Here is a 22,787-nt window from a genome sequence, read left to right as displayed (position 1 = left end):
GCTTTCTTTTCTCCTCACCTTAATCTGCACCTATTATCAATCCTATGGAGCGAGTGAACCTGTGGGGCTTGTTCAGCAGGGTGAAATGTTATATAATGTTCAGACCAAAACGTAGAACAGATATGGTCGTCTGTCATGACAACTTTATTCATTAAATTTGTCTGTGAACAGGTACCCCTCGCCGACGCACAAGAAGAACCTCTGGGATGTATGACTCGGACAGGGATGCCAACTCCAATGGTAGGTACATACCTCTAAATGCAGAGGCAGTATAGTGTAGTCACTACTTTAATTATGAGAACTATGATAGTTGACGATTAGAGGGTGTTTCTGGCCAAGTGAGGTGGGTTTTACCAGACACCAATTAAACCTAGTCCTGGACTAAAGTAGCCCTTTCAGTGGATATTCTGCATTGGGCTTGATTTTGAGTCCAGGACTACACCTAATCTGTGTCTGGGGAAACTGCGCCTTGGTGTTGGAAGTAATGGTTATTTTATGGATTCAAGCCAGGACTTTTGATGGATGGAAGCTAACCCTTTATGTGCCCCTTCTACTTCTTTCAGATGAGTCAGGGAATTCATCCGAGGACAGTGAGTCAGAGGATTCGCCGGAGAAGAAGCCTGCCTGGGCGGAGAGAACGGACCCCGCCACGGCCCGTAAACAGGAAGAAGAGGAGGACCTAAGGGTGGAGAGAGGAAGAGCAGAGGCAGTGGCCGCCGCAGCAGCCCAGGCAGCAGCAGCACAGCTCCAGCCCCCCAGCAGCCCTAAGGAGAAGGAGCAGCAGCAGGAGGACAAACTCCCTGAGAGGGAGCCTGAGAAAGATGAGGCTGAGGAGCAGCCCCAGACGCCTCCCATGACCCCTGAACCCGACAGACCCAAGGAAGAGGACCCCCCTAACCTGAAATCCCCCAGGCCTAAAGCATCACGTAGAAGTAACGTTGGAGAGCCAGAGAGGAACACCAACAACACTGGCTCTGAGATACCCACCAAAACCATCATCACCACCACTCCCAACCACACTGAGACGGAGTCGTTCCCCAGCCCATGCCCCCTGAAGAGGCAGGATGAGCCCATGGTGGTCCTTCACTGTCTCCCTGCTGAGCACCTCCCCAGCATGCCAGACCTCCCCATCATGGACTCCGACACAGACTCCGCCCCGGAGGAGGAGATCTGCAGGGAGGAGCGAGGCGTGGCCAAGCGTAAAGCCACCGACCACAGGACACCGGACAAGAAGGTGCGTCTAGACTGGAGGGAGAATACTGCCAGAATGGCATCGCCGGGCGGGAGGCCCCATGACTCGCCGGGCGGGAGGCCCCATGACTCGCCGGGTGGGAGGCCCCATGACTCGCCGGGCGGGAGGCCCCATGACTCGCCGGGCGGGAGGCCCCATGACTCGCCGGGCGGGAGGCCCCATGACTCGCCGGGCGGGAGGCCCCATGACTCGCCGGGCGGGAGGCCCACGACTCCAGAGGGGAGACTGGAGTCGGGGGGACTGAAAGAAGAGGAGTGTCTGACGCCAGCGAAGGGTAAAACGGAGCCGGAGGTTAAAACAGAGATGCCTGCGCTCACTCCGGAGGTGCGGTGTCGAGGTCCAGGAGAGGGAGGTTTCGCAGGAGGTCAGCCCAGGTCGGAGCAGCCAGACTATGGGGCAGAGGAGGAGCTGATGCCACAGATAGGGCCAGAGGCGCTGGTCTGCCACGAGGTGGATTTGGACGACCTGGATGAGAAGGACAAGACCTCAGCAGAAGACCTCCTAATGATGATGAGCCAAGGGAAGGTCCATGCTCCCCCTCCATCCAATGCCTCCTCCCACCACCCCCAGACCCACAACAACCCTCCTCCGTCCTCCGGTGGCGCTGCTCCTCCACAAGTCTTTTCCCCCACCTCGGCCCCTAGCCCTGATGAGTCTATAAGCACCAAGAGTGAGAGCGACGTCACCATCGAGGTTGACAGCGTAGCTGGGGAGTCTCAGGAGGGGCTCGGTGATAATGAGTCGGCCAACTCCAACTGCTTTGAAGCCAACACCAGCTCTAGCAACTCCAGCATGTCACTACAGGAGAGAGACACCAAGGACAGAGGTGGGTCACACACAGACTTGCATAGAATAGGCTATATCCATTTAGCCTTGCGTTGGGCCAGTAACCGAAAGGTCGCTGGTTCGAATTCCAAAGCCAACTAGGCAAAATCTCTGTGCCCTTGAGCAAGGCATTTAACCCTAACTGGTTCTGTAAGTCGCTCTGGATAAGAACGTCTGCAAAATGACTCAAATGTATACTACCGTTCAAAAGTTTGTGGTCACTTAGAAATGTCCTTGTTTTTGAAAGAAAAGCACATTTTTGTCCATTTTAAAATGACATCGAATTGATCAGAAATACAGTGTAGACATTGTTAATGTTGTAAATGACTATTGTAGCTGGAAACTGCTGATGTTTAATGGAATATCTATAGAGGCCCATTATCAGCAACCATCACTCCTGTGTTCCAATGGCACGTTGTGTTAGCTAATCCAAGTTTATAATTTTAAAAGGTTAATTGATCATTAGAAAACTCTTTAGCAATTATGTTAGCACAGCTGAAAACTGTTTTTCTGATTTAAAGAAGCAATAAAACTTGCCTTCTTTAGACTAGTTGAGTATCTGGAGCATCAGCATTTGTAGGTTCGATTACAGGCTCATAATGGCCAGAAACAAAGAACTTTCTCCTGAAACTCATCAGTCTATATTTGTTCTGAGAAATGATGGTTATTCCATGCGAGAAATTGCCTAGAAACTGAAGATCTCGTACAATGCTGTGTACTACTCAATTTACAGGACAGCGCAAACTGGCTCTAACCAGAATAGAAAGAGGAGTGGGAGGCCCCGGTGCACAACTGAGCAAGAGGACAAGTACATTAGTGTGTAGTTTGAGAAACAGACACCTCACAAGTCCTCAACTGGCAGCTTCATTAAGTCGTACCCGCAAAACACCAGTCTCAACGTCTACAGTGAAGAGGCAATTCCGAGATTCTGGCCTTCTAGGCAGAGTTCCTCTGTCCAGTGTCTGTGTTCTTTTGCCCAACTTAATCTTTTTTTCTTTTTTTTAATTGGTCAGTCTGAGATATTGCTTTTTCTTTGCAACTCTGCCTAGAAGGCCAGCATCCCGGAGTCGCCTCTTCACTGTTGATGTTGAGACTGGTGTTTTGCCTGTACTATTTAATGAAGCTGCCAGTTGAGTACTTGAGGCGTCTGTTTCTCTGGTAGTGCCAGTTTGCGCTATTCTGTGAATGGAGTAGTACACAGCCTTGTATCAGATCTCCAGTTTCTTGGCAATTTCTCACATGGAATCGCCTTCATTTCTCAGAACAAGAATAGACTGACCAGTTTCAGAAGAAAGTTCTTTGTTTCTGGCCATTTTGGGCCAGTTTTATTGCTTCTTTAATCAGAACAACAATTTTCAGCTGTGCTAACATAATTGCAAAAGGGTTTTTTAATGCTCAATTAGCCTTTTTAAAATGATAAACTTGGTTTAGCTAACGCAACATGCCATTGGAACACAGGAATGATGGTTGCTGATAATGGGCCTCTGTATGCCTATGTAGATATTCCATAAAAAATATGCCTTTTCCAGCTACAATAGTCATTAACGATGTATTTCTGATCAATTTGATGATATTTTAATGGACAAAAATGTGCTTTCCTTTCAAAAACAAGGACATTTCTAAGTGACCCTAAACTTTTGAACGGTAGTGTAAATGTAAAAATGTGTCTTGCGAACAGTTCCCTCACACGTTAGTTTTTATACATATTTTACTTATTGCAAATAAGGTTTTAGTTGTACACTCATGGGGAAACATCTCTGTCCTCTGAAATGAAAATACTCAATATTCTCCCTTTTATCATTAGGTCAGAAAAGGTTGATGGACTGCAATATGAGTTGTTCTGCAAAGAAGCAGAAGCGCAACCAGAAACGGCCAAGCACAATGTCCAAAATGGAGAAGAATGGAGCAGGTAAGTCGCATGGTTTGATTTAGTAATGCACCGATATGACATTTTTGGCCAATACTGATATCCGATATTTTCCTTGCCAAAGAAAATGATACTGATAACCAATATTTAAAATTTAAGCATTCTAGTACAGTTAAATAGTTAACCCACACATGGACGCAGCGGTCTAAGGTACTGCATCTCAGTGCAAGAGGCGTCACTACAGTCCTTGGTTCGAATCCAGGCTGTATCACATCCGGTCGTGATTGGGAGTCCCATAGGGCGGCGCACAATTCGCCCAGCGTCGTCCAGGTTTGGCCGGGGTAGGCCATCATTGTAAATAAGAATTTGTTCTTAACTGACTTGCCTAGTTAAATAAAGGTTACACACACACACCACACTGTCACTGTGTCCGTTACCATCTTGTCCAGCTGTGTCTAACATTTCATGTAAACCCTGTTTCTTGTCTGCATCGAAGTAGCGGTCCTTGTACATAGCATCGAGCATGGTGGCGACACAGTAAAGAGAGTGCCACCGAATCGCTAGTTCACAGCCTGTGTTGCCAGTTTTGTTGAGCATGCGTTTCAATGCCATGACAGAGGTTATCACATCTGCTGCAGACGAAGTTGATGAGCTTATTTCTCCAGTCAGTTGTTCGAATGGAGCTAGGAATGTGTTAATGTTTCCAAGTATCAAACATGTTCTCAAATGCCATTGAAATGGCAGCAGTGGTATGAAAACCAGCACATTTATGAGCATGAAATACGACTTTCCTCAGTACGAAATCCTCGACGACCGACTGCTGTCAGACTCGGCATGCTCATGGGGCTGATATCGCTGGTCCAAACGTCAGTCGTGAAGCAAATAGCAGTGACGCTATTACTGTGTAACTCCGTTCGGGCAATATCTGAAAAATAGCTCACTTGGTAACGCTAGTGTGTACTGGTGCTCGAAAAGTCGCGAAAGCGAGCATCACCCACGACAGAGAACGGTTGATTGTCAAGGGCAATGAATCCCATTATCTTGGCATTAATTGATTTCGCCTTTGAGTTGTCTCGCTGAAATGTTCTTACTCTTTCAAATGACTGTTCGACTTGTTGACTGCTCGATCTACACAGGAGACGTTGTGGGCTAGGTTAGGAATGCTGTGTTGCATGTGTAGCGCAAAATTTTACGTGGTGTCATTACTTTATGTACCTACGTTGTATAGGTATGCACGTCAGCTTTGACATCGGTTTTGCACATCGGCGTTAAACTAGACATCGAGCCAATGTTGACATTTTTGGCTAATACCGTCCGATTCTGATATTTTCACCAATATATCATGCATCCCTAGTTTGATTCCATTAATGACAGGCCGTCGTTTGGCATCCATCCTGCCCTACGTCGACTCACCTAAAAAAAAACATGTTAATGGTTGAATCATTCTTGACTGTAAGGTGATTTATGGGTTCAAATAAATGATTTAAAATGTGTGTCCAGAGTACAGCAGTGACAGTGAGGACCTGGCTGTTATGGACCCCTCCTGTAAGAAGACTCCAGTGAAACACTCCATGTCTAAAGGAAGCCTGAAGCTGGTCTCGCCCAACAGTAAGGAGTTAGAGAAGGACAAGCACAAACACAAGCAGTCCTCCTTCCCCTCCCCTCGCACATACAAGTGGACCTTCCAGCTCAGTAAGTAGAACTTATCACTAATCAGGGGTGTATTCACTATAGAACCAAACACGGAAGGACCTACCTAAATTTATCCAATAGAAACTGTTTGTATTAATGATTACATCCCTGTTTATCACACTGAGCTCAGGTGTTGAAGAATAACAATAGCATCCGGTTTCCCAGACAGACTTAGCCTAGTCCTGGACAAAAAATCCCCTTCAATGTAGATTCTCTATTGTTTTTATAACTAGGTTTAATCTGTGTCCGGGAAACCGTCCCTGGGGTTTAGATTTTAGCTTACGTTCTGTGAATATTCTTAAACGTAATATTATATTTACTGTGGTAAATTAAATGGCTTCGAAAGCACGCATAGCTTTATAGCTGAATGGTCAAACTATGTACAGTTGAAGTCTGAAGTTTACATACACTTAGGTTGGAGTCATTTAAAACACGTTTTTCAGCCACTCCACAAATTTCTTGTTAACAAACTATAGTTTTGGCAAGTCAGTTAGGACATCTACTTGGTATCACAATTCCAGTGGGTCAGAAGTTTACATACAATAAGTTGACTGTGCCTCTAAACAGCTTGGAAAATTCCAGGAAATGATGTCATAGCCTATCAGAAGCTTCTAAAGCCAATTGACATAATTTGAGTCAATTGGAGTTGTACCTGTGGATGTATTTCAAGGCCTACCTTCAAACTCGGTGCCCCTTTGCTTGACATCATGGACAAATCAAAAGAAATCAGCCAAGACCTCAGAAAAAAAATTGTGGACCTCCACAAGTCTGCTTCATCCTTGGGAGCAATTTCCAAATGCCTGAAGGTACCACGTTCATCTGTACAAACAATAGTACGCAAGTATAAACACCATGGGACCAAGCAGCCGTCATACCGCTCAGGAAGGAGACGCGTTCTGTCTCCTAGAGATGAATGTACTTTGGTGCGAAAAGTGCAAATCAATCCCAGAACAACAGCAAATGAACCCTGTGAAGATGCTGGAGGAAACGGGTACAAAAGTATCTATATCCACAGTAAAACGAGTCCTATATCGACATAACCTGAAAGGCCGCTCAGCAAGGAAGAAGCCACTGCTCCAAAACGGCCATAAAAAAGCCAGACTACGGTTTGTAACTGCACATGGGGACAATGATCGTACTTTTTGGAGAAATGTTTGATGAAATAAAAATAGAACTGTTTGGCCATAATGACCATAGTTATGTTTGGATGAAAAAGGGGGAGGCTTGCAAGCCAAAGAACACCATCCCAACCGTGAAGCACGGGGGTGGCAGCATCATGTTGTGGGGGTGCTTTGCTGCAGGAGGGACTGGTCCACTTCACAAAATAGATGGCATCATGAGGGAGGAAAATGATGTGTATATATTGAAGCAACATCTCAAGACATCAGTCAGGAAGTTAAAGCCTGGTCGCAAATGGGTCTTCCAAATGGACAATGACACCAATCATACATCCAAAGTTGTGGCAAAATGTCTTAAGGACAACAAAGTCAAGGTATTGGAGTGGCCATCACAAAGCCCTGACCTAAATCCCATAGAAAATGTGTGGATTTGTGGGCAGAACTGAAAGTGTGTGAGAGCAAGGAGGCCCACAAACCTGACTCAGTTACACCAGCTCTGTCAGGAGGAATGGGCCAAAATTCACCCAACTTATTGTGGGAAGCTTGTGGAAGGCTACCCAAAACATTTGACCCAAGTTAAACAATTTAAAGGCAATGCTACCAAATACTAATTGAGTGCATGTAAACTTCTGACCCACTGGGAATGTGATGAAGGAAATAAAGCTGAAATAAATAATTATCTACTATTATTCTGACATTTCACATTCTTAAAACAAAGTGGTGATCCTAACTGACCTAAGACACTTTCACTTTTTCAATTTTTACTAGGATTAAATGTCAGGAATTGTGTAAAACTGAGTTTAAATGTATTTGACTAGGGTGTATGTAAACCTTCCAACTTCAACTGTATTTGTTCAGATGGTCTCAGACGATTACAATAAGAACCTTTGTGTCTCTCTGAGCAGATGAACTGGACAGCATGACAAGTGCTGAGAGGATTTCCTTCTTACAAGACAAACTACAGGATATAAGGAAGTATTACATGTCACTCAAGTCTGAAGTGGCCTCCATAGACAGGAGGCGGAAGAGGTTAAAGAAGAAAGAAAGAGAAGGTAGGATGGCTTTACCTGTTCCATCCCAACTCAGACCAAATGTTACTCTTGTCCTCAGTCATGTTCCAGTGAATAGCTTTGTATTGAAATGCTTTTGTTTTTGAATGATTCCTTAATCAAATTTTGACACGCACTACAAAGTATTATTATATGCTTACAGCGGTTTAACCTGCTCTCTTCCCCCTCCTTCATTGTAATGGTATGCTTTGTTTCCATGGTCTCTTTGCTCACCACAATATTGTGCAGATAATGAAAGATGGATACGGCTGTCTAACCTGCTCTCTCCCTCTCGCTCCCAGTGTCCCACACCACAGCTTCAACATCGTCTGGCTCGTCAGACACTGGGATGAGCCCCTCCTCCGCCTCACCGACTCAGAACACTGTGGCTGTCGAGTGCAGGTGATGACACGCCTTCTCCCCCACGGTTCCCATGACGACTACCCTTTCCTACCATCCCGCTGCCTCCCTGGAGACACGGTTGTGTCCGAAATGGCACCCTATTCCCTTTAAAGTGCTAATATTTTTACCAGAAGCCAGTGTTAAATGACCAGAGGCCCTCGTCAAAAGTAGTCCACTATATAGGGCATAGAGGTGCCATTTCAGACGTACCCACGTACTGACACACCAGAGCCAGCGGCCAAAAGCACTCGACTGCCCCCCTCTGTCTCCTTTCACCCCCCCCATCCCTCCCACCACTTGGCCACTCCCACTTCTTGCACTTCCCTGCCTTGTAGATATTGTGGTCCACCTACTGTAGTGTTGTCAGGAAATGGATTCTACGTGAGTTGAATGTAAAGGAAACCACAAACCCCAGATACTCCTAGCCAAACCCCTTCACTCTCCATCCTTGAACAGTCCATGGCACTTTTCTTCTTCTTACTCTGTCAGAAACAGATATAACCTCCTCTGGTTCCCCAAACGGGAGCAATCTAGATTCAGTAATGAATCAATGATGTCTATCAGCAGAACCAGACATACACAATGTATGTAACCTACAATGTAAAGGGTCCCTACCCATGTTAATAATGGTCACTTAACCACCATGTTAATAATGGTCACTTAACCACCTTGGACATTGTTTGCAAAAAGGTCAATTATGTTCGCTTGCTCCATCAGAACTGCCAAAGTACATGTGTTACAGCAGATTGCCCTATTTTGGAAAAGTGGGACAAATTCAATTGCGAAAGGGAATGTAGTTTACTGAAAACTGCAGCCGTTGTCTTCCATTATTGCAGTGTGTCATCACAGATTAATTATGAAAACTATTTTTGGATCTCTTTTTAAGAAAGTAATAAAAAAAATGATTAGAAAAAGGTTTATTACAGTGGAACACAGGAGAATGTTTTCAGTGGACTAATTTCCTTTGCGAGTGTATTGTCTTTTTATATGTAATTGCAGAGTTTTTATTTTAGTATGGAAAATTTCAAAAAGTATATATCACAACAGTGAAGTTATTTAATGAAAGATTTCTAGCCCTGAAATTTTGTGTAAAAAAGGTTTCTTGCATTGTTAAATATATTTATTCTGTCAGTGGACACATTTTAGTATTTTTTACAATATAGAGACACGAACCTTCCACAGTTTGGACAATGGGAAATTCTGATATTGAAAGAATGTTGTGTGCTCATCTAAAAGCAGACTTTGACTGTGATGTTTCAATTGGGTAGCTACTGTGCAGTACATGTTTCCCCCATTTTCAACAGGGCCCTCAACTTTCTCAACATTTTTTTTTTTTTTTTTTCTAGATGGTTTTTGGGGAACACCATAATAATTTGGTGGCCTTCACTTTGTTTCTTGGTACTTGTATTTGTTATAATTTAAAACATCTATTCTTATTTCGACATGAGTTCTGACCAATAAATAAAAGTTGCTTAAGGAATATGTATGTGAAGCCCAGAGGTTTCTTACGATTGTTTTTGTATATAGAGCTTCCAAAACCATGAATTCGAAAAATACATTTGACAAACTGTAAAGAATGACATTATTTTTTTAAACCTCATCTTTGTACTGGTATATTAAAAGCTTTTTTTATGGCAAGTTGGTAGAAACATTCACGCACACAGACTGACTATATACTGACCCAGTGGGTTTCAGCATTAGTCTGAAACTAACCCTACAGAAGAGTCAAGAAAGCATTCAGAACATTGACATTTTTTATGCCTTATAGACTTGTGAAAAACACAGAACTTCCTTAAAAGCTAAGTTTATCTACAGATTCCTGGATGAAGGAAAGAAGGTATTAAGATTACCTGAGCAAAGTCTTTGTATCTTAATGTAAAATAAGCAGAGCTCTTCATTTCTAATAAAGTTTTTAAATATTTCCCTTGTGAATTACTGATCATTTTAGAGGCTGACATGTGGACGGACACTCCGAGGGACGTTCTGCGTCCACCTCTGTCCTAACGCTTACTGTTATTTCCCCCAGTCAAAATTAACACCTAGTCATTCTAGTTTTTATTTTTTACATTGTAGAATAAGTTTAGACAAAACTATGAAATGTAATCAAAAAAGGGTTAAAATCAAAATTATAATTTGAGATTCAGCTTTGCACTCTCAACCAGCTTCATGTGGTCAACTGGAATGCATTTCAATTAATAGGTGGGCCTTGAGTTAATTTGTGGAATGTCTTTCCTTGTGTTTGAGCCGATCAGTTGTGTTGTGACAAGGTAGGGGTGGTATATGGAAGAACAGCTCAAAGAGAAATGACAGTCCGTCAACGAGGAAAATTATGAACTTTGAAAGTTTAAGTGCAGTCACAAAAACCATCAAGCGCTATGATGAAACTAGCTCTGAGGACCGCCACTTTACGCACTTTGTGCGTGTGGGACCAACACTACATGCTGCGTTTAGAGTTTTGTTCTGTACAGTTTAGCGGTCAAACAAAATGGGAAATTTACCAGTATACCCAGGTAATTTTATTTAATGAGTGTTGCTCAAGAGGGAACAGCTGGATGATGGTCAATGTTACAAGACATTTACTTGCAAATATGGATTTTTATAGGAAAAGGGGACAATTAACAATCCCAAGTTATTGCTAGTATCTTATTCTTAATTCACATAGACAAAGAATAACTTACATACACTATAATAAACAAAAATTCACATCAAAACTCAGCATGATCTCATACATCATGATCAGGCTTTTCCTTGTGAGGGCTCATAACAGCCCTCTGGTTAGAAGTGTCCAAGCAGTCATCAGCCTGAGAAGTAGATTATGTACGTTAGCCATCCGCTGACTCAGCTTCATGGTGGTGTGTAGATCGTGTTGTGATCAGACTGGATGGGGGCCTGCTGGCGTTATGTCCATGTTTAAAGGGCGGTAGTTCTCTACCGTGGTCCCATTAAACCTGCTTTCTGTGCCAGGGCTTCGTTCTGCTGGATGTGGTACTCCTGGAAGCGCATGGAGATGCGCTGGGTCATCTTCAGGTACTTCTGTAGGCAGCTCACTGAGGGGGAAACCAAGACAGTTCTATGACATCACATATTATACCTCTTCAAATATTGGTGTCCACTGCAAAGGCTTCTACTCCAACTAAAGAAGCTAACCTGGTATGATGTTACTTTTAACATACAGGAACATTCAGTGATAACATTTTGTTGAGGAGGAATGGTACCACATTGTGTCCTATTTTACCCAATACTTAACCTCATCTCCAAGCTCAATTGCTACAGAAAGAGATCCTTCTGGAGGATGAGATTATCCACTTCCTAGCCTCCAATGATGAGACAGGATTTGGAAGGATGGCCACAACAACTTACTTCTCAGACATGAGTATGGGAAAAGGAAATGTAATGGAGATTGACACCTCGCATCATTCTCAAAGCCCATTGGAGGAGAAGGTCAGAGGGAAGTGAACTCTGACTTTCTCATTCAATGGGTTTTGAGAAGGAACTCTAGAAAACATCAAGGAAGTCAACCTACCTCCTCTGGCTTTACTTCTCTAGTGGTAAAATCCTTCACACAGTCCATGAAGCAGTTCTCTGTGAGTTTGTTGTAGGTGCCAAGAAATTATTTGAACTGTGAACAGAAACAATATTTTACAAATGCATTAATTTAACACTCAGATTAAACCAGATTGAATTGTGTGTGAGAAGTATCCTCACGGTATACCTTTTAAATCTGGTCTGCCTGTTACCTGGGCAGCCATGGTGGTCAAATTCGAGATTTCTGTTGGATTGAAGTTACACACATGATGTAACTGATTGAATGACAGCCCTATCCATGTTATGTATGATGTACGTTCACTATAACTATCTTAGCATAGGGAGTACTGAATTACCAAGATAGCTAGCTAGCTATATATGACACCTGCCCATACATTCATAGCAGCTGCATAGTTGAAGGCTTTTTGTAGTGTTAGCAAGCAAGCTCAGTATGCAGCTAAAAGCTCCCAAGCTGATCTGGTAAGGTTCACAGGTTAACTATATAGCCCAGCAGATCCAGTTAAGCCTTTGAAAACACTACATACATTTAGATATCAAACTGTGTGCACAAAATGCATGAACAATCGCCTTTTCTTCAACACAGCAACGAAGTCATTCAGCCACCCATGTTCCCGAAGGACATGTTGTGAAAAGGGGACTGCAGTGGATGAGGCTTGAAAGGTAACGTTACAGAATATTCTATAATCATTAGACATTGTTTAAAAAAAAAATCTAGAATAATGTTACATATTTTATACGTTCGTGTGGATATGTATGACATTCAAAATCGAAAAATAATTTGTCGAAAACAACTGAAATTTCTAATTGTGGATATAGTGTTACTGAATAAAAACTCCGGTGTGACACGAGGTATGTCTCAGTACCATTCTAATGTTTATCGCTAGCCCCCCCTTTATTCCAATATAAATATAAACCGCACTTGTTTAATTATCATTATTTTGTTGGTTACTGCTTATATTGTGTTTTTGGATTAACTTTCTCACCCGTGGTTGTTTAATTATTATTTTGTTTAATGCTATTTGGGGTTTTTTGGTTAATGTTCTGATCCGTGGAGTCCCTATCATGCACAGCAGATGGAGATATTTCACGAACGAGATCATGTCCTTGACCGGAAGTTACTGTTGTAAGCAACAGCTGCTGTGTTTTCATATTGTCTCATAGTAGCTAACAGTAGAAGCTATGTTATTTCTCGATTCTGACATCAGGTTGTATTCATTTCCCAACGATTGTTTAAAATAGCACAGGTCTAGCAACTTCTTACTTGGTTTGCTGTGCTGTTCTTTCAACCTTTTAGAGGTGCCTACTAGCTAGCAACCTAACGTCAACAAACAATTATGTTGCGGGAAGTAAAACATGTTAAGATAAAATCAAATTGTATTTGTCACGTGCCGAATACAACCATTACCGACTAAAAGGGGAACCCAGACGCGAGCCTACCAGGCTAGCTAAATGGAGCACCAGCTGTTCTGGATGACTGTGTGAAAACGCTCTCTGTAGCTGATGGTGGTGTACTCCTCAGTGCCATTGGATGAATCCCGGAATAAATTCCAGTCTGTGCTAGCAAAACAGTCCTGTAGCGTATCATCTGCCCACTTCCGTTTTGAGTGAGTCACTGGTACCTCCTGCTTTAGTTTTTGCTTGTAAACAGGAATTATTGTCAGATTAGCGAGGGAGAGCTCTGTGTGTGGAGTAAAGGTGGTCTGGGGATTTTTTCCCTTTTGGTTGCACATGTGACATGCTGGTAGAAATTAGGTAAAACGGATGTAAATGTGCCTGCATTAAAGTCCCCGGCCACTAGGAGCGCCGCTTCTGGATGAGCATTTTCTTGTTTGATTATGGCCTTATACAGCTCGTTGAATGCGGTCTTAGTACCAGCAAATTGCAGAGAACGACTGCATTGTTTGTTTATCTAGCTATCTAACAACTTGCAAGGCAAGTATTACCCGGTCACATTCATATTACCCACCTTGATGCTGCACACTCTCCCACTGTGGTTCCAGCAACAGGTAGGCTACCCAGTTACCTTAGTCACTTGCTTTATTTAAACAAATTAAGAGAATAGCCTTGACATATGTCATTATTAAATAAAAAGTTTATCCTCATTGGTTAGTTACGATAAGATACTTTATTGTCAATTTTTGTGGAAACTACTTTTATAAGTTAGTTGTGGAAAAATGTATATTTGTCTGTCTCCCCTACTTTAGCTTCTCCAGAACCTTCCAGCCAGTGGAGGGAAGGAGGGAGTATGAGACCCCAGCTCCTCGCAGGTTCAACCCAAAGCCCACACTCTGGAACACCACTAAACTCCGGAACACCCAGAACACTACACAGCTGCACAGCTCGAGGACACAGAATACACCTCACACAGCGCAAGGTTAGTGATCAAAGTGTCTTTGCATCTGATAAGTTGTCATGGTCTGGGTTTGAAATAGCACCCTGTTCCCCATATAGTGCACTATTTTTGTGCAGAGCCCTATGGGCCTTGGTCAAAAGGAGTGCACTATATTGGCCCTATAGGGAATATGATGCCATTTCGGATGTAGCCATGGATTTCCAACAGATGTAAGAGTCATTTTCACCACTCGGGGGCAGTAGTGTCACTCCAACCTACTGGTTCTGTAGGAAGCACAGGATTTTGCAGAAGGCTGGAGATTCTAAAAAGGAAGTGTTTATTCACCCAAAAAATCTGAAAACACTGTTTAATAGGCTGCAATGTCACAGTTTTTTCCTGTCCTTGTTTATTTTGGTGATTGCTATTTCCATTTTTCACTCTCTTGATGAGATGGAATACAAGACAAGCATGTTACTTTCAACCTCAGTTCTTTAAACTAATAACCATTTGCCTTCTGTACTCCTCTGTTTGGCAACCTCTCATTATCATTAGTCGCTTTATGTTGATGCAAACACGACAGATTTCAACTGGGCCATATTCACCACATTATTGCAGTCAGGTCAACACACACCTGTCAGCATCTGCATTACAGAAAATATCTTCAAATGTTACCCACCAAATTGAAAGCCTGCGTTGTACAATGAGCCAGACTGCGTTGCATGCTAAACTAAGTCAAATGCATGTTTGGAATTATTGTCTGACAATATATATATAATTGGATTCATTACAAGTAGGCCTACGGCTGGCTTATTAACATGTTGTGAGATACAACGATAAACACGTGCAATACATATAGCTCATGTTTTGGCGGCCATTCAATTCTCCGTCTTGGTTTTGTCATAAACATACATAATGTCCCTGTGTTTGGCTCTGTTGGCCGGGCACCAAGACTACTCGGAATTGTTACAATGGCTGCCGGGCCTCGCTCGGTCTCCCTCTCGTCTCCCTAGCCACAAGCTTCGGAATGCAGCCTCCTCCTGAACATTGGAGATCATAATTAGATCCATACAAAGCACCACTGACTATTTTAAAGCCCACATTTACTGTAAAGTAGGAAAACACACACCGCACGGCATGAATATATGAACTCTGTACCGCTATTATATTGTGCTGGCTGCTAATATCCATCCAGTTACATGGGAAAATTAGGTATGCTCCTCTCTTCTGGTGTAAAACTCAATTAAAGGTCCAAATGCAGCTGTTTTTATCTCAATATCAAATAATGTCTGGGTAATAATAAGTACCTTACTGTGATTGTTTCAATTAAAATGGTCAAAAATAAACAAAAATAGCTTCTTAGCAAATAGCAATTTCTCAAGCAAGAATTTTGCTAGGACTGTCTGGGAGTGGTCTGAGTGGGAGATGGGGAAAAATTGAAAATTAGCTGTTATTGGTCTAACTCATTTGCTGCCTGGTGATGTTACCAGGCAGTCCAAAACTCCATCCCACCAAAACAGGCTGAAATTTCAGGCGATCTTTAAAACAGCTCTTACACTAAATGGGCATTATCATAATTTTTCCCATTATTAATCCAACCTAATAGTTTGGAAATGTATATAAAGCACAGGAACATCTATTTTGTTTACTGTACTGGGCCTTTAAGCATGAAACCATTCAGGTGAAAACAAATGTCACTGGCTGGTGCACAGCTGTGCAAATAGACAGACAATGCCCTTCAGTGTTCAATAGAAATACAATGGAGTTTAGTTTATTGATAACCCCACCCTCTTGAAATACTTTGTGAAATAATGGTTGGCTTTTTTTAAAGGTAGAAAATAATGTTTTTACTGATGTGGAGGTGATCCTTAATAAGAAACCTATTTGAAAAGCCCCAGGTTTGAAGAAATTAGTTATTGTTGATGTCTGACAACAACAGAAAGGCTGTATAAGTATTACTATTCTATCCATTGTCATTCAACCACAGGCCTAGGCTATTACTGGCTTGTCCTCCTCCTCCTTTGTCCTCGGTTGAACTGTAATTTGTGTGCAGGCAGCAGGCTACATGTTTGGTAGGAAATGTCAGTGCCTGGTTCTCTGTTACACCTGTGTGAGAGCCTTGGACAATCTTCCCCTTGAATCTAATCGGCCTCCCTCTAGAATGGTGCTGCTCGCCAATCTCTCTCACACAAACATGCACACACACACCAATGTGGAATTGCTTTCTCAGGAGTGGAGCTGTGCTGCTTAGTGACCATGGTGATGGATGTGTGGGTGAGAATGGAGTTAATTATGGCACAGAAAGCATCAGTTTGTGTGTCTGTGTATGGATCACTGAGTGTGTGTGTGTGGGGGGGGTGTAAGAGAGAATTGGGAAATGCATTAGTCTTGTAAGATTGACTCGATACCCTTGCTTTGTTTGGCCAACTGACCAGTGTTACTAGATCAGCCTCCCTAAACAATACAGCCAGCAATGCAGCCAGAGGGACACAACAGTGTTGATAAGGGAATGCACTGAATCAGTTACAGGCATTTGACATTTGTATCGAATAACTGTCTGTCCAATGTGTCCATATATTTTTTAATTGACTTGGTCAGGTCACAATATATGTTCATATAGTCCTTTTCTTGAAGATCACAATTGATCATTACTTGGTTGCAATTACTGTCGATTTAGTTTGTTCAAGATGGACTTAAATGTTTATGAACTGTGAATGGCTGGGTACAACAGTGATGTACTGTACATATGTGGTGTGACTCTCTGGTTATTGTAATGATTAGTGCATGTTTAAAGGAGAAGGAGTACGTTATGCTATAAGATGTCTGAAGGGGCACCATTTTGTATCTGGTAGTACCTCTAAGCCAGTTGTCATGGCAACCATGCTATTTCTATTCCTCCTTGCACCTCTCGTTCTCTCTTTTTAGTTTTAACTCTACAGCTGCCAGACTGCGCTCACTTTGGGGATTGGCTATTTTTAGTCCATGCCTTTGTTTCTCAACACATCATCAAACCATATGTGAAACAACCCATGCCCTGAATGATTCAGGCCACTTAATTATATGATTCAGGTCACTTGGTTGCTGTCACTCACATTGTCTGTACAAAACAGAACATACTTTTTTACATTATGTAAACCCTTTTGGCATAATGACACTAGAAGATAATTGCAGATTGAGAAGACCAGGGTTATGTGTGAAGCGTTGTTTTTAGAATCTATTCATTTTCAATATTTGATCAATCTCACTATAGAAATCGACAAACACAAGTGAGGACAGTTCCTTCGTCAATCATGATGACCATGGAATCTGATTTGGTACCCAGAGACCCATGGTATCTGATTTCTGTTCATAAATGTAGAGGGACTAGCTAGATGTAGCTGAATTCTGGCTCATGAATGCCTCATATTACCTGTCTCGCGTTGTAGTTGCCATAGTCTTATTCTCATTATTGATTTAACATTAAGCAATCTGACTGGAACACACTGCATTACATCTCCAAGTGTCCTCAAGAAACAGTCGGGCGGTAATCTCCTATTTTTAAAATGTGATGTCATCAAGTATTTCATCATCAGTCATGACACATACAGAATCAGTCCCAGCCATAACAACATGCACACACACGCACAGTTGGAGCATTCATCTGTCAGCCTGGACCTAATTCAGATGAATTACACGGCCTAATCGTCTCCTCTGAGGGGTCTTTCCTCTAAGCCTGTTACAGCGCCAGATCAAATGAGGTAATTGCCTCCCAAACGGCACCCCATCCCCTATATAATGCACTACTTTTGACGAGGGCCCATAGTGCACTACTTTTCACCACAGCTCTATGTAGTGAATAGGCTGCCAATTGGGACGCAGTCCAGGTAATTGCTTTTCTTGTCTGAATAAGAACACAGCAGCCTAACGGTGACTTCACCGGTGTCTGAATTTTGGATAGCTTTTGTAGACTCATTGAACCAGCGGAAAACACATTTATGATAAGCAAAGGAAATGTGTTAATGTATTTGGTAACATCTACTTTCTTCCCAGTGACCCATTAATAAATGTAGTTTAGTTAGTTACCATCAGCCAAATCCACCATTCGGTTTGAACCCTTATCATTGATTGGATTCCGAGCTTCCATTACAGCCCCTGAGAGATAGGATTTAGAGTCATGTCTGACTCCTGTATTATGAGGAAGTGTCTGTTGAACAAGATGACCAGGTACGGAACTAAAAGAAAAGGAATTCCACTGTGTGGAAGCCATATATAGACCTATGCTCAATGTTGCTTTGTTTGAAATGAGTAGGCAGAATTCTTCCAGATGTTTAGCAAGTATATTGCTTTGTTTATTTGTGTATTTGCTCACATAGGGTTGAAAGTACTGTGAACTTTCAATAAATTCCCTGGTTTTCCCAAAATCTCAGTTGGAGAATTCACGGAATTAGGAGGGCATAAGCAGGCAACCTGGATCCTCCAACCAGGTAATTTATTGAGAGTTCCCGTAATTTTGCAACCCTAGTCACACAACATCCCGCCATAATGACATTGTAATAGGCACTTGACTCTACTCAGAGTCATTATATTTATTGTGTTGGTGAATACAGTTTGTTTCCACAGCAACAATACATGTGATATTTTCCAGCTGTAAACAATGTATCTGTCTGACGTCATTGGGCTAAGCAGCTGTAAAAGTGGTTTGGGAATTTGTTTGGAAATATCAGCAGACGTTGGACTTGGAAAAGACGACACATGGCTGTAAAAACTGGGATGCAGGAGCGTGTTAAGAATACAATACAATACCATTCAATTGGTTTTCTTCCTACTTGTCCAACGTTGATTCAACATACCAGTAGTATATATGGTAGTCATTGTTTTAGTGGGAAGAGACCGTTCTCCTATGACCCATTTGACCTTTGACCAGAGGAAATGTTTATGCTGGACATCCTGCAGACTGACAGATTGACTGTCTGTTGTTGGAGTGCACCATCCATCTGTTTATTTAACTGTTTTCACTGAGCTGATGAAAAGATACTATGGCAAATTAACACCAACACCAACATGCACACTCTAACTCACTCAACTATTGTTGTATTGTACATTTGATATTGTAAATGTGTAATTGGAGTACTGTCTTGTATTATATTTGATGTAGGCTGTTTTGTTCTGATGTAATTATGTTTGGACCCCAGGAAGAGTAGTTGATACTAAACATTCCAATACATTGATGACAATGACTAAATACAACCAGTATCATCCATCTGACTAGCTAGCTTAGAGAGAAAAGCCATTTGGATCCAACAATAAATATTGATACATTTGCTGTGTGACACATCTTAAAGCTAGAACATGAACACACAATGTAGCATAGCAAAATCTCTACAGAAGAGATTGTGATGAAAATGTAATAAGAAACCCAGGAGGCTCTGTGAAGCAATCAGCTCATTGTGTGATCTGAATGACTGTGTCCATGTGTGGAATACTGAGAGAAAGGGAGATATAAAGTGCTGATCTGAGCTGAGGCAGGTGGCTGATTGCTGCTTTCTCTCTCTGTCTCTGCAGGAAACTTCTGGAGGCCCTCTCTAACAACAGCAGCAGCTTGGCAGCCAGAGGTGTGCAGCAGCAGTTTTCTTAGGGTTGCCATAGCAACACCCACCGATTGCAACCTGCAAACAGTGCAGTCCAGGTAAGAGGGGGAAAAAATATTGTTTGTCATGTTTTCACGATTTGAAAACATAATTGGCTATGTGACTATTTCCTCCTCCCAAACAAAAACATGCATTGGTACCATACCTGAGGCATTGTGCACTTTAAAAAGAGTTGTATGATACTTATTCTTCATAATGTTTAGCCAATAAATATTTGACTTATTTTTTACATTGTAATGTGCCTTCAGAAAGTTTTCACATCCCTTGACTTTTTAATTGATCAAATAGATATGTATTGTCACTGTCCTACACACAATACCCCATAATGTCAAAGTGGAATTATGTTTTTTGAATTTTTAAAAAATTAATTAAAAATGAAAAGCTGAAATGTCTTGAGTCAATAAGTATTGAAGCCCTTTGTTCTGGCAAGCCTAAAAGTTTCATGGACTCTGTGTGCAATTATAGTGTTTTAACATGATTTTTTAATGACCCCCTCATCTCTGTACCCCACACATGCAATTATCTGTAAGGTCCCTCAGTTCAGCAGTGAATTTCAAACACAGATTCAACCACAAAGACCAGGTAGGTTTTCAAATGCCTCGCAAAGTACGCCACCTATTGGTAGATGAAGAACTCAGACATTGTATATCCCTTTGTGCATGTTGAAGTTATTAATTACACGTTTGTTGTATCAATACACCCAGTCACTACAAAGATACAGCCGTCCTTCCTAACTCAGTTAAAGGAAGGACACCGCTCAGAGATTTCACCATGAGGCCAATGGTGACTATAAAACAGTTACAGAGTTAAATGTCTGTGATAGGAGAAAACTGAGGATGGATCAACAACATTGTAGTTACTCCACAATACTAACCTAATTGACAGAGTGAAATGAAGGAAGCCTGTACAGAATACAAATATTCCGAAACATGCATCCTGTTATCAACAATGCACTAAAGTAACACTGCAAAAAATGCGGCATAGCAATACATTTTTTGTCCTGAATACAATGTGTTATGTTTGGGACAAATCCAATACTCTTCCTGGGGTCCAGCAAAATTAAGGCAGTTATAAAAGTGTTTTTTAACATTACAATACATTCATAACAGATTTAACAAGTGTGTGTGTGCCCATGGGACTCTACAGTCGTGGCCAAAAGTTGAGAATGACACATATTAATTTTCAAAGATTGCTGCTTCAGTGTCTTTAGATATTTTTGTCAGATGTTACTATGGAATACTGAAGTATAAGTACAAGCATTTCGTACGTGTCAAAGGCTTTTATTGACATGAAGTTGATGCAAAGAGTCAATATTTGCAGTGTTGACCCTTCTTTTTCAAGACCTCTGCAATCCACCCTGGCATGCTGTCAATTAACTTCTGGGCCACATCCTGACTGATGGCAGCCCATTCTTGCATAATCAATGCTTGGCATTTGTCAGAATTTGTGGGTTTTTGTTTGTCCACCTGCCTCTTGAGGATTGACCACAAGTTCTCAATGGGATTAAGGTCTGGGGAGTTTCCTGGACATGGACCCAAAATATCGATGTTTTGTTCCCCGAGCCACTTAGTTATCACTTTTGCCTTATGGCAAGGTGCTCCATCATGCTGGAAAAGGCGTTCATCACCAAACTGTTCCTGGATGGTTGGGAGAAGTTGCTCTCGGAGGATGTGTTGGTACCATTCTTTATTCATGGCTGTGCTCTTAGGCAAAATTGAGTGAGCCCACTCCTTTGGCTGAGAACCATCCCCACACATGAATGGTCTCGGGATGCTTTACTGTTGGCATGACACAGGACTGATGGTAGCACTCACCTTGTCTTCTCCGGACAAGCTTTTTTCCGGATGTCGCAAACAATCGGAAAGGGGATTCATCAGAGAATTTCTTTACCCCAGTCCTCAGCAGTCCAATCCCTGTACCTTTTGCAGAATATCAGTCTGTACCTGATGTTTTTCCTGGAGAGAAGTGGCTTCTTTTCTGCCCTTCTTGACACCAGGCCATCCTCAAAGTCTTCGCCTCACTGTGCGTGCAGATGCACTCACACCTGCCTGCTGCCATTCCTGAGCAAGCTCTGTACTGGTGGTGCCCCGATCCTGCAGCTGAATCAACTTTAGGAGACGGTCCTGGCACTTGCTGGACTTTCTTGGGTGCCCTGAAGCCTTCTTTACAACAATTGAACCGCTCTCCTTGAAGTTCTTGATGATCTGATAAATGGTTGATTTAGGTGAAATCTTACTGGCAGCAAATATCCTTGCCTGTGAAGCCCTTTTTGTGCAAAGCAATGATGACGGCACGTGTTTCCTTGCAGGTAACCATGTTTGTCAGAGGAAGAACAATGAGCACCGCCCTCCTTTTGAAGCTTCCAGTCTGTTATTCGAACTCAATCAGCATGACAGAGTGATCTCCAGCCTTGTCCTCATCAACACTCACACCTGTGTTAACGAGAGAATCACTGACATGATGTCAGCTAGTCCTTATGTGGCAGGGCTGAAATGCAGTGGAAATGCTTTTTTGGGATTCAGTTCATTTGCATGGCAAAGAGGGACTTTGCAATTAATTGCAATTCATCTGATCACTCTTCATAACATCCTGGAGTATATGCAAATTGCCATCATACAAACTGAGGCAGCAGACTTTGTGAAAATTAATATTTGTCATTCTCAAAACTTTTGGCCACGACTGTACTCTACCACCACATATCTACAACACAAAATCCATCTGTACATGTGTGTATGTTACCGTGTGTTTGTATGCATGTGTCTATGTTTGTGTTGCTTCAGTAGGTGCCTCTTATTTGTTTTGTTTTCAACAACGACGGTGATAGCTTGGCATATAGTATATTGAGAATGAGTTGTTCTTGAATATGGGTGATGTAGCAGTTGTCTGCTTCTTGTTGCGTAGTTAGGGAATTCATATGTGGCTGTAAAATAGTTTTTGAAGAAAGAGGGTAATAAGTGATTTAAAGTGCAGTAAACAAGGAACTTGAAAATAACTAATTTGATAAATACTCAGGCGTCCGCATTGAAAAGTGTTGCTGAATGGTCTCTAAAACCAGCAGATGATATTATTCTTGCAGAGTG

At 42.1% G+C, this 22,787-nt stretch overlaps 2 protein-coding genes and 1 pseudogene across 10 annotated transcripts in view; 2 read left to right on the top strand and 1 right to left on the bottom strand.

Annotated features, from left to right (window-relative positions):
- Positions 1-8,979, top strand: part of LOC139563526 (AT-rich interactive domain-containing protein 4A-like) — a 52,769-nt gene extending 43,790 nt beyond the window's left edge. For all 7 annotated transcript variants that reach the window (XM_071382258.1, XM_071382257.1, XM_071382254.1 and 4 more), the window contains 6 exons: positions 172-240; positions 564-2,078; positions 3,882-3,986; positions 5,445-5,636; positions 7,660-7,806; positions 8,106-8,979. In XM_071382258.1, coding sequence (XP_071238359.1) covers positions 172-240; positions 564-2,078; positions 3,882-3,986; positions 5,445-5,636; positions 7,660-7,806; positions 8,106-8,209 — 2,132 coding nt within the window. In that variant the 3' untranslated portion in view covers positions 8,210-8,979. The remainder of the gene's footprint in view (positions 1-171; positions 241-563; positions 2,079-3,881; positions 3,987-5,444; positions 5,637-7,659; positions 7,807-8,105) is intronic.
- A 2,015-nt stretch (positions 8,980-10,994) lies between these two features.
- Positions 10,995-11,954, bottom strand: LOC139563758 (mitochondrial import inner membrane translocase subunit Tim9-like; annotated as a pseudogene).
- Positions 11,955-12,290: 336 nt separating this feature from the next.
- The window catches only part of LOC139563530 (uncharacterized), a 54,763-nt gene continuing 44,266 nt past the window's right edge, over positions 12,291-22,787 (top strand). Inside the window, exons 1-3 of one of the 3 annotated variants that reach the window (XM_071382261.1) lie at positions 12,291-12,411; positions 13,956-14,125; positions 19,622-19,745. In XM_071382261.1, coding sequence (XP_071238362.1) covers positions 12,398-12,411; positions 13,956-14,125; positions 19,622-19,745 — 308 coding nt within the window. In that variant the 5' untranslated portion in view covers positions 12,291-12,397. Of the gene's footprint in view, positions 12,412-12,851; positions 13,758-13,955; positions 14,126-19,621; positions 20,096-20,237; positions 20,308-22,787 lie in introns of those variants that run through there. The other 2 variants (XR_011672581.1, XR_011672582.1) reach the window with 2 other exon arrangements.

This window comes from Salvelinus alpinus, chromosome 34, assembly GCF_045679555.1.
Source record: "Salvelinus alpinus chromosome 34, SLU_Salpinus.1, whole genome shotgun sequence".
NCBI lineage: Eukaryota > Metazoa > Chordata > Actinopteri > Salmoniformes > Salmonidae > Salvelinus > Salvelinus alpinus.
This window is presented reverse-complemented; position numbering and strand designations above follow the sequence as displayed.